The sequence below is a fragment of the Meles meles genome, chromosome X (genome assembly GCF_922984935.1).
Source record: "Meles meles chromosome X, mMelMel3.1 paternal haplotype, whole genome shotgun sequence".
NCBI classification, from domain to species: Eukaryota; Metazoa; Chordata; class Mammalia; order Carnivora; family Mustelidae; genus Meles; species Meles meles.
In genome coordinates this window covers 25,561,076-25,574,725 of record NC_060087.1, presented here as the reverse complement: position 1 = coordinate 25,574,725, position 13,650 = coordinate 25,561,076, and the positions used below count along the sequence as shown (strand labels likewise).

The 13,650-nt window shown below is 37.7% G+C and overlaps 1 protein-coding gene across 1 annotated transcript in view; it reads right to left on the bottom strand.

The window, feature by feature from the left end:
* Positions 1-13,650, bottom strand: part of IL1RAPL1 (interleukin 1 receptor accessory protein like 1) — a 1,490,530-nt gene that overhangs the window by 54,250 nt on the left and 1,422,630 nt on the right. The window contains exons 7-8 of the mRNA XM_045995419.1: positions 3,254-3,386; positions 1,189-1,334 (exon numbers count right to left, since the gene is read on the bottom strand). Of these exons, the coding sequence (XP_045851375.1) occupies positions 1,189-1,334; positions 3,254-3,386 (279 nt within the window). The remainder of the gene's footprint in view (positions 1-1,188; positions 1,335-3,253; positions 3,387-13,650) is intronic.

Sequence of the window (13,650 nt, the reverse complement as noted above, 5' to 3'; positions counted from 1 at the left end):
TTACTTATTTGGCGGGGGGGGGGGGGGCAGGGAGCCCGATGTGGGGCTTGATCCCAGGACCCTGAGATCATGACCTGAGCCAAAGCAGAGGCCTTAACCCACTGAGCCACCCAGGCGCCCCAGGGGTGTGAGCTTTTAAAAGTCAATCTGAAATTTCCCCTGTCCGCACCAGTGACTTCATCTGCATGATAAAACAACAACAACAATAACAACAAAACCTCCTGCCTTTCCCTGTACTCAGCCCCCAAAGGAAATGTCCAGGCTTGAACCAATCCTTTCTTTCTTTCGTTAATAATTTCTTGCACCATCTCCCTTCCTATAAAAACCTTCCATTTTGAGCTACTGCTCAGAGCTGCCCTGTTCATGAGTCATTTAATAAAGCCAATTAGATCTACAAATTTACTCAGTCGAATTTTGTTTTTTAATAGTCTCCAATTTGAACAAATTCAATATATATTTATACATATATTAACCCTGTGCCTACTGTGTTGGGGTTGCTGTGGAATCAGATTTTAGTGCAGCAGATATAGTACTCAACCAAAATCTATCTTCCCTGAATTATCACTAATGAATAATAACTGAGTGATAGTTTGTTAATGACTAATCAATTAATTACTGTTAATCTTGGGAAGATACTACACATGCTAAAGTTATCCAAGGCAGAAAAAACTGTCAAGAAGTACTGCAATGGGGAATCTCTCAGACATAATTCTTAACACTAAAGGAAGAACCCTTGAATAAAGAACACAATCTTTGACTTAAAGTTTCCCATCATTTTTGATTGGTTTGTTAATTTCCAACAATGATAAATAGCATTTAACTTCTTTTCTCCTGCGTACAAGTTCTGTGCCAAGCTCTTTACATTTCTTGTCTTCTTTCATCCTTAGAACACACTAGAGAGTTGCCACCATTGTTTCCCCATTGGCTATTATCAGGAAACTGAAGCTTAGGGATGTGAGATGCCAACCCCAAGATTTGGGGTAAAGCCCAACAAGGGATCCATATTTGATTGTCCAGCCTGAGCTAGTCCCGCATCCACTGTGTTATCCATTGCGATGGCCCTAATGCTATTGTGCTTATTTCGTTTAGGGTAAACTGATGTGGAAAAGCACAATATTTTTTTAGTTCCCAATTCTTTCCCTCCCATTACAGGTTCAGGACTACTCAAGCTTAGAAGGTGACACTCACCCCGTTTGTGAAGGAGAACACTGGCGTGCCGACGTCCATTTCCATTTTCAACGTAACAGGAGTAATTTCCCAAGTCACCTTCTTCTACAGAGTCCACAATTAATGAGATGGAAACTTCCTGTTCCCCGAGATGCTCCTTGAGAATTCTAAAACATAAAGCAAAACGAAACAAAAAACCCCACACAAACATACACAGACGTGAAAGAGAAAAACAATTTAGATGAATCTGAATCTGAGGTGAAAATACCTACAGCATCTGTGCTTTAAATTTGGCTACGGGTTGATGCTATCGTAATTAAATTATATTATGCACTTCTCCTCTTCATTTCTAATGAGGAAGCTTGTTTTTGGAGACGCTAATGAAGTTGCAGTTAATTATATCTCTTAGCAGGACAATCACACTGTCATAATAAAGAGGTGAGAAAGACCTTGAAGAAAGGTTTACAAACTGCTTTCCTTTTAAGAAATATGATGTAGTAACGGTGAGAGAAGGAATTCTAATGTCTTAGGCTGGGAGACTAATTATATAGATCAGTTTGGTTTAGTTTAGTTTTGTTTTTAAAGAAAAATAGAAGATTTCGGAGCTGTTTTGACATATCACTTGAAAGCTCTAGCCTGGCTTTTTTTCTTTTTTTAAACGATACAAATCAATTGCTTATTTTAAAAGAATCATGAAATCATAAGCCCGTAGACTAAATATTCTGAGGAGGTGCTTAATTCTAACATTAAAATGAATGGTAAACACTAACCTCACTGTCAAAGGTTCTTGTAATCTTTTAGAGTGAAGGGAAAACCTCCAAGTGAGGCTCCCTTTCCCTGCGTGGAAGGTTTCCACCTCCACCCTCTCATCTGTTGGTAACTCATATTGCACCATCCTTCCTAACATAGAATTAAAGAAATATGCCTTTCTAGACCCTTTCTTCAGCACCCACAAAAAGAGGGGAAAAGTTAGGAAGTTTATTGTTCTCTTTTAACTTTAACATCTTAAGGTATGTGGTTAAAGGATAATAGTGAGCTTATAAATGTGAAAAATGGTACAGGAACATTTTAGCACATATTGGAGAATTGTCCATCTAGGTATTTCCGAACCCAACTGGAGTGCAATATTCTTGTGTATTTGTTGCCAGGAAGAAGATCCCAATAGAAAGAACCTTATATGACAGTTGTATATGTTTTTTATTTGTATTGCAAAACTTTTTCACTGACGCCTTTGATCAGGTTTTAAAAGTCCTCATATTTAGGAAGAGGAACCTTAGCTTAAATGCTCATATATACCCAGAAGATGTGACCTTCGGATCGGTGAATGTGTATACACGATCAGCATTTTGATTCAGTTATAACTTAATTATTATTTATAATGCTTGCTTACTTATACTATGATTAAAGATGAGTATCTATGTCTAAGCATAAGTTTAGTTACAATTGAATACCTCAATACTTAAAAGCAAATGAATAAATAAGTTTTTTTAAAAGAGGTTTAAACATTACGCCCTCAAAATAGATGGTATTTTTTAATGGTTATTCTTTATCATTCCCACTATATTAATATTTAGACCTTAAAGTAGGTCTAAAAAAGACAATGAAAACATTTTGTGTATCCTTTATCATTCCTATCAAGTGCTTTATGGTCTACTTGATGGCTCAAATATGTAAAAACACATAAAAGGAAATGAAGGAGACTGTGGTTGAGTTCTAGTACCTTGTTAATATTTCTTCTTGACAATTTTCTAAAAAAGAGCTCATAAACAAAAGGCACAATATCACATTTTCCACATTTGATGGCATTTTGGTCTGTCTCATATTCAGTTTATTTCTTAGTGAAAAACTCTTTTCTATTTCCCTTAAGTTCTTTGCAAATGGCATTCATGTTTTGCAGTTCTACAGTCAGTCTCCGCGGTGTTTTTGTTTTGCCTCTTGGCGATTCAATGTTCAGATATTTTAATTATAATAGTAACCCCTCCCAAACAAGGAAAACCCCTTTATTTTCCTTTAGCTCACTTTCTGTTCACTAACAGAGCAAATGTTAAATTTGACTGTTCTAGTTAAAAGAAAAAATTATTTTTACCTAATGTCACTTTCCCAAACTCGATTTTCATCCAGATCTTCAATAAACTTCTCTCCTTTCATCCAGTAAATTAAAGGACTGACATCTCCACTGTACCCAAAGAAAGCTCTGCAGGTTAGATTAGCTGAGTCGCCTGCAGAGAGAAGTGATGGAAATGTGTTATAAAACTATTTGTACATTCTTCTTTTAGGCAAACTGGCAGGTAACATTTTAATCACCTCATTGATTTAATGAAACATTTACCTAAAATGTTTTTTCAGCTATTTTTAATCTTTGTCAAATTTACAGAATATGTGCTTTTGACAGCTTGTTTAATGAAATGGGAGTTACTTGTACGATTTTGAAGAAAACTGGTCAGCTATTTTAGAGAAGGTTCTTCCAGTTATGCTTGCCTCATGTTTTTATGTGATTAGATTTAACTTATGAATTATTGGGAATGATACCACAGAGGTGTTGTGCCCTTCTCAATGTATGGCATCAGAGGGTACAGAATGTTAGTAATGACAAGATTTCACAGGGCAGTTAGAAGGTGTTTCTCAGTCCTTAATGCAGGAAATGGAAAGGAAACAGAATCTTTGGATGTGAAAGAGAAAGAACTATAAATCCAGGAGCACCTAAAAATTTTATTAAAACGTTTTTGCTGTATATGGAGTAATGTTCTAATTAAGGAAACCAACATATGCTCAGGTAGAAATGTACATTTTAAAAAACAAACGAAGAACTCATGAGAGTAAATACTTGGGATTTTTATTAGATGTAAAATCAATGATGCTACTGTGGAGATTAGTTTCTTTTAACATGCTACTCAGGAGAAACCACTGAAATGATGAAGACAGATTGCTTGATTACTTAATAAGGTACGTGGAAGTCCCTGACTAAAAGGCAGAAGTGAATTTAATACCTGTGAAAGTAAGGTCTATTTCTGGACAGATTAGACCATTTTGCGAATACTTGGTTCCCCCAAGCCTTGGCTGGCATTAGAGAACTGAAATATTCCTGTACATAGAAGCTTTAAGATCCTGGTGCCTCCAAGTGGAGTCAGAAAATGGGCAACAAGATGGGGAGCCATAAGGGCCTACTCCAGCTTGGAATGGGGCAAAGAAACTCTTAGGGTATGTAGAGTGCCAAGAGTGAGTTGTCCCAAGATGGGCCACATTGGCATACTGATTATTTTAAATAAAAATTACTTAAGACACAGCCCATACAAGAAAGACATTCAGACCTTCCTCTGTGTTGGTGAAAGCACAAAATGAATCTCCCAAGTGAAAGGTCCTTTCCCTGTACCAGAAAGTAAAGAAGACACCCTTATCGCCAGAGACAGAGTTTAGAGCTGTAAGACAAACCCTCGTTGACTTTTTACCAATGTTCAACTGCAGCCCAAATCTGCTTAGAATTCCTTACTAGTTTTTATTTGAAGTTTTCAGAGTTAAGTTTTCTTTGTCCTGTCAATTTCTCACATATTTATTGGATCTTTGTCTAAAAAGTATAAAAACTACCTGCTTTGGTCATTTCGTTAGGAATCAATTTCATTACTGGGCCTCCATGAGCACATAATAAAACTGGGTATTTTTTCTCCTGTAAATCTGTCTCATACCAATTCCTAGTCCAGCAGGAAGACTTTTTGAGTGGTAGAGGAAGAAGTTTTCCTTCCCCTCAGGTACTATAAGAGGGGCTGAAAACTGAGCCCCAGTGACACCTTTGTTTGCATCTGAAGCAAGCAGATTTTCTCAATTTCATAGATTCTTGAGAAGATTCTAAAGGACACTGACAACTAAATGACCTTAAAGTGCAAAAGAGAGGGCGCCTGGGTGGCTCAGTGGGTTAAGCCGCTGCCTTCAGCTCAGGTCATGATCTCAGGGTCCTGGGATCGAGTCCCGCATTGGGCTCTCTGCTCAGCGGCGAGCCTGCTTCCCTCTCTCTCTCTCTGCCTGCCTCTCTGTCTACTTGTGATCTCCCTCTGTCAAATAAATAAATAAAATCTTTAAAAAAAAAAAAAGTGCAAAAGAGAGTCCTAAAGACTGGAAACCTCAGAGCTAAGTTCTGAGTTAATAGTGGACATCTCCTGAAATTGTGCTTATGAGTGACGGCATGAGTATACCTACTTGCAAATGACATATCTGATAAAAAGTTATGTCCAAAATATATAAAGAACTTACAAAACTCAATACTCCCCCCAAAATAATCCAATAAAAAATGGACAGTAGAGATGAACAGCCATTTCTCCAAAGAAGACATGTAGATGGCCAACAGACACATGAAAAGATGCTCAACATCACTGATCATCAGGGAAATAGAAATCACAACTACAATGAAATATCACCTCACACTTGTCAGAATGGCTAAAATCCACAACACAAGAAACAGGAGGCATGGATGTGGAGAAAGGGTAACGCTCTTGTACTGCTGGTGGGAACGCAAACTGATATAGTCACTCTAGAAAACAGTATGGAGGTTCCTCAGAAAGTTAAAAATAGAAATACCAGCAATTGCACTGCAAATACTAGGTATTTACCCAAAGAATATGAAATATTAACTCAAAGGGATATATGCACCCCAGTGTTTTCACTGACTGATGAATGGATAAAGGACATGCAGCATATATAAAAAACAGAATATTACTCAACTTTAAAGAGTGACAGCCTGTCATTGCAATCACATGGATGGAGTTAGAGTATTATGTTAAGCAAAATAAGTCTGTCAGAGAAATACAAATACCATATGATTTCACTCATACGTGGAATTTAAGAAAGGAAACAAACAATCATGGGGGGAAAAAGAGAGAGGCAAACCAAGAAACAGACTCTTAACTCTAGAGAACACACTGCTGGTTCCCAGAAGGGAGGTGGATGACGGGATGGGTGAAACAGGTGATGGGGACTAAGGAGGGCACTTGTGGTGAGCACTGGGTGATGTCTGGAGGTGCTGAATCACTACATTGTACACCTGAAACTACTTTAACATTGTGTATAAACTAACCGGAATTCAAATAAAAACTTAAAAAAATAAATTCTATTCTCGAAGTTCTACAATAAGAACATTTTTATTGGATAAAATTAATATCATTATCTTAACTATGTCCATTGTATAAGAACGATTTGTAAATAAACTCTTGCTTATCTAATATTTCTAAGATGACGTGCTAGAGCTTTCTCCTTTTATCTCTGTTTATGTCTGCATATTCTCCAAGTAAGTGATACCTCATGGATTTTGAACCTATATACAATAGTCATCATTAGTGACGAGAAAATCCAAAAAACGTCTACAAGCTTATAAGAGGCAAAATGGAGCTTCAAGTAGGTTACAAAATAGATAATTGAAGGTCAATCTTATTGACTGGAAATGAACTGTGGGTTTCTATGGGAAGTGTCAACCCAATGTTACAGAACAATTTAAAATCTAACATTCTTTGCTTCTGCCTTTTTATAAGAGGGCCAGCTTTTATGCAGCTGAACTACCTGTTACAGAGTCAAGGTAGTCATGTATTCAACAGTAAATCTCAAAATACTACCTGGTGTGATGATTAACATCACATGTCAACAGAATCAACATATATTACAGAGTTTTCAATTTGTATGTATATCAATAATTTACATAATCTGTCTTTCAAGAGATCAAGTTTTAGGGTTTTTTTTTAACATTTAAATTTTTTTTTTTAATTTAAGATTTTTTAATTTATTTGTTTGAGAGACAGAGATCACAAGTAGACAGAGAGGCAGGCAGAGAGAGAGGAGGAAGCATGCTCCCCGCCGAGCAGAGAGCCTGTTGTGGGACTAGATCCCAGGACCCTGAGATCATGACCTGAGCCAAAGGCAGAGGCTTAACCCACTGAGCCACCCAGGTGCCCCAAGTTTTAGTTTTTAGATAGGAGTTAGTGACTGGAACTCATACATAGAAATCTCCAGAAATTGCCTAATTTCCCATTACAGTTTTACTAAATATGGAGGTTTATAAATAATGATCATGCCATTAGCAACTCAGCTTGATATTAGTTAGCAGAGAGGTGAATTGAATCTCTCAGTGAGATCAGAATTTGTCTCTCCTGTCACGATCCCACCTTCCCAGATCAAGTGATTTTTCCATACCTAATTCTTCATGTCTCTCATTTGCAAGCTTTGTGCTGCCACACTTAGGAAATGGCTACTGCATCCACGTGAGGAATGAATTGCTTTCTCAGTCATCTTTGCTCACCTGATCTTTCACTACCTACCTTGCCTTGAGAGCTCCAGTACTGGAGGTATCTGCAGTGTTATAGGGATACCTAGGGGAAATCTAACCAGACTTGGCCTGGGCTTGCTGTGGGTCAAATAGTGGAATTCATGGAAGGAATAAAAGAGGGTGGAAGGAAAAACAGAAAAGCACTCCAGGCTGAGAGAAAATAGCATGAGTGAAAGAATGCCAAGGAACTTTGGAGGAAATAAATAACTTCCGAAGGGCTGAAGCTCAAGTGTATGTGGGGATGGGGATTGGATTAGGGAGAGAAAAGAGCACTGACTAGACCAGAGCATTGGCAGCCCTATCCTTCCATGGGGCCATGTTGAAAAGTTGGGCCTTCCATTTAAAGGCGGGGTAAGCTGGAGAAACGTTTCAAGTAGGAGACAGACATAATCACATCTGAATTCTAAGGAAATCACTCATACTGTATTTGCAAAACTGGGATTGGATCAGAGGGAAGAAAGAAGGATTTAGAAGGTTACAATATTCAGGATCACATAAGGAACAGTCGTTGCAAAGCTTGGATTATTTCCACATAATTTCTTAAAAGGTGAAAGCAGTGACTATAGATCACTATGTTCTTTATCAATATGACAGGAAACCTTCCAAAGTGGAGATTAAATAGAAAGCCTGATAAGGTAGAAACATATACTTTTTATTTTTTTAATTTACATGCATCAGTATGTGTGTAGGGGGAAGACAGAGAGAGAGACAGAGAGAGAGAGAGGCAGACTGGGGCATTGCCAGCTGCTTCTCAATGCAATCAGAATGGAAAGTCAACGTGAGCAGACCTCTGTTCTGTGAATAGTGTGGTTTCTCTCAATTATACCTACTTGTGTGGCTGCACAAAAGGAGACCACGCTCCTTCTTAAGCACAGCTATGCTCACAGGAAAGGACAGTAGAAGCCAGTGAAGTCAGTCCTGAGAGTGCCAGGTGAAGTCCAGCTCACACATGAGCCTACCCAAGTGCCTAAGTGTTGGGGAGGAAAGCTGTGTCCACCCAGTAAGTACTGTTCTTTTTAGAAGTGATGGCTAGGGTGCTTGTGTGGCTCAGTGGGTTAAGCCTCTGTCTTTGGCTCAGGTCATGATCTCAGGGTCCTGGGATCGAGCCCCTCATCGGGCTCTCTGCTCGGCGGGGAGTCTGCTTCCCCCTCTCTCTCTGCCTGCCTTTCTGCCTACTTGTGATTCCTCTGTCAAATAAATAAAATCTTAAAAAAAAAAAAAAAAGAAATGATGGCTCATCACATGAGTGTCAGGGAACTGTGACTTTGGACCCCAAGTGTGTATTATCTATGTTTGAAAGTAGGAATAAAGTACTATCATCCCTTCCTGTCTGGTCAAATAACTGAGAGGTGATGGAAATTCCTGGAGCAAGGAGGGACCTTGGGAGAGATGATGTACTTCCACCCAATAAGGGCAGATGGAAATTAATAAGGGCAGATAGGAAAATTAGGAAAATAGAATGGGGAGATTTTATTTAGGATATTAGGCAGTTGGAAAATAGGAATTAAGAAATTCAAAATGACACCACTGTGTTTATACCTTAGGTTGAGGAAGCAGGACATGTCAGTTATTTACAAGTTTTTAGAATCTGAGTTCTAGGAGCAGTCCATCCATGATTCATTTCACATTCTCATGCTTTTTAACGTTATATTCTTTGCTTTAAATTTTTCTCATTTCCATTTCTTCCAAAAGTATGACTTGGCTTTTCTAGAAATAGTCATTCTGTTTTTTCTCCTCCAATAGCCCTTAGGACATATCTGTATTTTATGATAATATATTCCTTCCAATATCTGGTTTGTTTGCATGCCTAACCCAGCATCTAGGGTATTTATTCCTCAGAGGCAGAAATTATATGTGTATTTACCTTTGCATATTACTAGGACCCATTACAGTGTCTTAAATGTGTTTGGAACTCAATAAATACTTTGAAATTAATAACCTGCTTAATATCTCTTGCACTTGCATTTTCCCTGGATTCCTTTCTTTCAAAGCTTCATTAATTAAAGGTTACATGTCTCCAGCCTATCTCAACAGGCCTAGTCTGTCTTGTAAACTAGCCTCCAACATTGCAAATGCAGAGTCTCCTCATTCAGATGTTATTTCACTTGCGGGCTGGAGCTGCTTCATACCAGCTTGTAGGAATCAATTACTACAGTTTTCAGAAATTCTGTAAGCAGGTTGTTAAAAATCAAATGATGGAAACTCACAATGAGCTACACTGTATTTCTTTTTTTAAGATTTTATTTATTTGAGAGAGAGAGAGAGGGCATGAGCAGGGGGAGGAGCAGAGGGAGAAGCAGACTGCAGGCTGAGCAGGGATCTGACTTGGCTCCATCCCAGGACACTGGGATCATGACCTGAGTTGAAGGCAGATGCTTAAATGACTGTGCCACCCTGGTGCCCCTTAATTATACTGAATTAAAAACAAAGGTATTAGACAAAACCAATTATGTTGCTACAGTATTCATCTATAGTCTTTGTATGGCAGAAATACTATATAACAGTTTGCCACTGCACATCTTTTCCCAACTGCACATTTAGAGACATTACATTGGTAGCTGGCTATCAGCCATGGTGGGAGTATTTACCCCATAAGTTGCCAAATGGTACAAATCAACCTATGATTTATTGTTTTGTTGTCTGTCTATACTTAAGACAACATGGAGAAAATGTTAATAATTTAGATTAAACTTCAAAGCATCATGTCTATAGCTGTTAGATGGGTAAAAGCACAAACACAAAAATTCCTCTAATATCCAAAAACTATAATCTGATTCAGCAAAAAAACTTGCTTACATCATTGATGAACAAATAAAGTTCTGACATATATCTCCAATACCTCACTCTTATCTGCAATGTAAATTAAAGTACCAAAACCACTCAGATGTCAGAATTACACTTGGAGAAACCATTGTTAAACCTTTACAGCACACCACTCTCTTTATTTATTTATTTATTTATTTAAATTTATTTATCTATTTGACAGACAGAGATCACAAGTAGGCAGAGAGAGAGGAAGGGAAGCAGGCTCCCCGCTGAGCAGAGAGCCCTATGCGGGGCTGGATCCCAGGACTCTGGGATCATGACCTGAGCCGAAGGCAGAGGCTTCAACCCACTGAGCCACCCAGGGGCCCAACACCACTCTCTTTAAAACTGTTCTCTCAGAGTGCCTGGGTGGCTCAGTTGGTTAAGCATCAGACTCTTTGTTTTCGGGCCTTCTTCATATAGTAGCAGGGGACAGCATGTGGATGGGCCAAACAAAGAACAAAATGTACTGATTTTTGTATATTCTTTTAAAAATAAAAATTGGATACATTTAAGTAGTACAACACCATGATTTTGTACACACACATATACATACATATAGTGAAATGATTACTACAGTCTGGCTAATTAACATATCATTTCCTCACAGTTGCTTTTCTTTTCTTTTAAAGATTTTATTTATTTATTTGACACAGAGAGAGAGAGAGTGAGAGAGGGAATACCAGCAAGGGGAGTAGGAGAGGGAGAAGGCTTCCCACAGAGCAGGGAGTCCGATGTAGGTCTCGATCCCAGGACCCCAGGACCATGACCCGAGTTGAAAACAGACACTTAATGACTGAGCCACCCAGGTGCCCCTCACAGTTACTTTTCTATTTTTTTGTGATGACAGCACCTGGAATCTACTCTCTTAGCAAATGTCCAGCATTCAGTGTAGTATTTTTAACTATATATATAGTTATATATATAACTATATATAATATTTTAGCTATAGTCATCATACTGTGCATTAGATCTCTAGACTTGTTCTTCTTAAATAATGGCAACTTTGCAACCACTTTTCTACTCTTTCCTTTTATGTACATGGCTTTTTTAGATTCCACATGTAAGTGAGATCATGCAGTTTTTTTCTTTCTGTATCTGGCTTATTTCATTTAGTGTAATGTTTTCCAGGCTGATCCATGTGGTTGCAAATGGCAGGATCTCCTTTTTTTTTTTTAAGAGTTTATTTATTTATTTGACAGAGAGAGAGAGAGATCACAAGCAGGCAGAGAGGCAGGAAAAAGGAGCGGGGCAGGGGGGAAACAGGCTCCCCGCTGAGCTGAGAGCCTGACTCAGGGCTCCATCCCTGAACCCTGAGATTATGACCTGAGCCAAAGGCAGAGGCTCAACTCACTGAGCCACCCAGATGCTCCAGGATATCCTTTTTAAAGCTGAATAAATTCCACTATATATAAGTATATATCTGTATCTATATGTAACTATATATCTGATTCAGCAAAAAAACTGAATATATATACATACATATATGGGTGTGTGTGTGTATATATATATATATATATATATATATATATATACACACACACACTCTCTCACAATTACTTAATCCATTCATCCATCAATGGGCACTTAGGTTGTTTCCACATCTTGGCTATTGTGAATGGCTAATAGTTATGATTCCCTAATCATCAGGGAAATGCAAATCAAAACCACAACGAGATATTACCCCATAGCTTTTAGGATGGCTATTTTTTATATATATATATATATATATATATGTAAAAATAAATAACATATGTTGACAAGGATGGAGAGAAAAGGGAACTCTTTTACACTGTTGGTGGGAATGTAAATTGGTACAGACATTATGGAAAAACAGTATGGAGTCTACTTAAAAAATCAAAAACAGAATTATCATCTGCAATCCTTCTTCTGAGTATATTCCCAAAGGAAATGAAATCACTACCTGGAAGAGATATCTGTACTCCTATGTTCATTGCAAAATGTACTTTAAAACAACAATAAAAGTAACATGATTTTTGTCCCTCTGGCAGAGACAGCTCTTTGGAATTAATTATAATGCTCAGAAATGGTACCAGACTTAATGACGGGCAATGAGTTATCAGAATTGAATTATGGTCTGGAAACAAATGTTTATTTCATGACACAATAAAAAATTGGGGTTTATTAAATAGCTAAATATTATTATAAAACAAATAAAAAGGAGAAAATTTATTATTTTATAAATCTGTGGAGGAAAAATAATTTCTTAGAATTAATCTAGAAATTACAAGCAAGTTCAAGATTGACTATCTGAATATATAGTTAGTAAAATTTCAGTAGAATAGAAAATAATACAAAGAAAACTAAGACAACAGAGAATAATTATAAATTTTTCTTTATTGTATTTGCTACCTAATGTGTGACTGAATATGTTTTCAATTAAATACAAAAAGCAGGGGCGCCTGGGTGGCTCAGTGGATTAAGCCGCTGCCTTCAGCTCAGGTCATGATCTCAGGGTCCTGGGATCGAGCCCCGCATTGGGCTCTCTGCTCAGCAGGGAGCCTGCTTCCTCCTCTCTCTCTGCCTACTTGTGATCTCTCTCTCTGTCAAATAAATAAATAAAATCTTTAAAAAAAATACAAAAAGCAATATAGAACCTTTAACATAGTACCTACAAAAGTCATTAATAGAGTAATATTCCAGATGTTCAACTTGAAAATAATGATATCCAGATTTTAACAGAAACTAGAGGAAAAGTTATTAGTGTTGCAGCTCCTAATACTACCATTAACCTTGTTTATTTTTGTAAATTTCCACTGAGTTTCATGCCAAGTTCTATGTTATACTCCCAGATCTTCTATAATATCATTTCATTTAGACAAATATGTCTTCAGATTTTACATTTTTTCTTACTTCAGTTAAGCCAGTGAGTTTCAAACATTTGCCAAAAATCTTACCCCCACCCCCCACCAGATTTTGACTCAGCAACTGTGGAGGGTTATAAGGATTTTCATTTTTAACAAGCACTCCCAGGTGATTGTTTTGTGAGTGGTTACAGCTAAGTGTCTGGAACAATTTCTTTTCACCTTGGACTTTGTTTAAAGTAGAATTGGGGCTCAGAAAAGCAACAAGATTGAAAAACATTTAGGCAGGGCCTTCAAGCAGGGAGAGAGGACAGGGAGGCTAGGGAAGAGGAAAGATGGATTCATAATAATGACAATGGTGGGGAGAGGGGTAGCTGGTATAGACGACAAGTAGGAAGTACAACTGAGTCACGGATGACTGTGTACAGAAATACATTTTCTTCCCTAAGCACTGTAGGAAAAAAATTTGTGCTTCAGTGGAAAACTACTCATTTATCTACTGTACACTTTTCCGAGTTATCTGATTCCAGCTCTTCACTGCCTTTCAGCTAT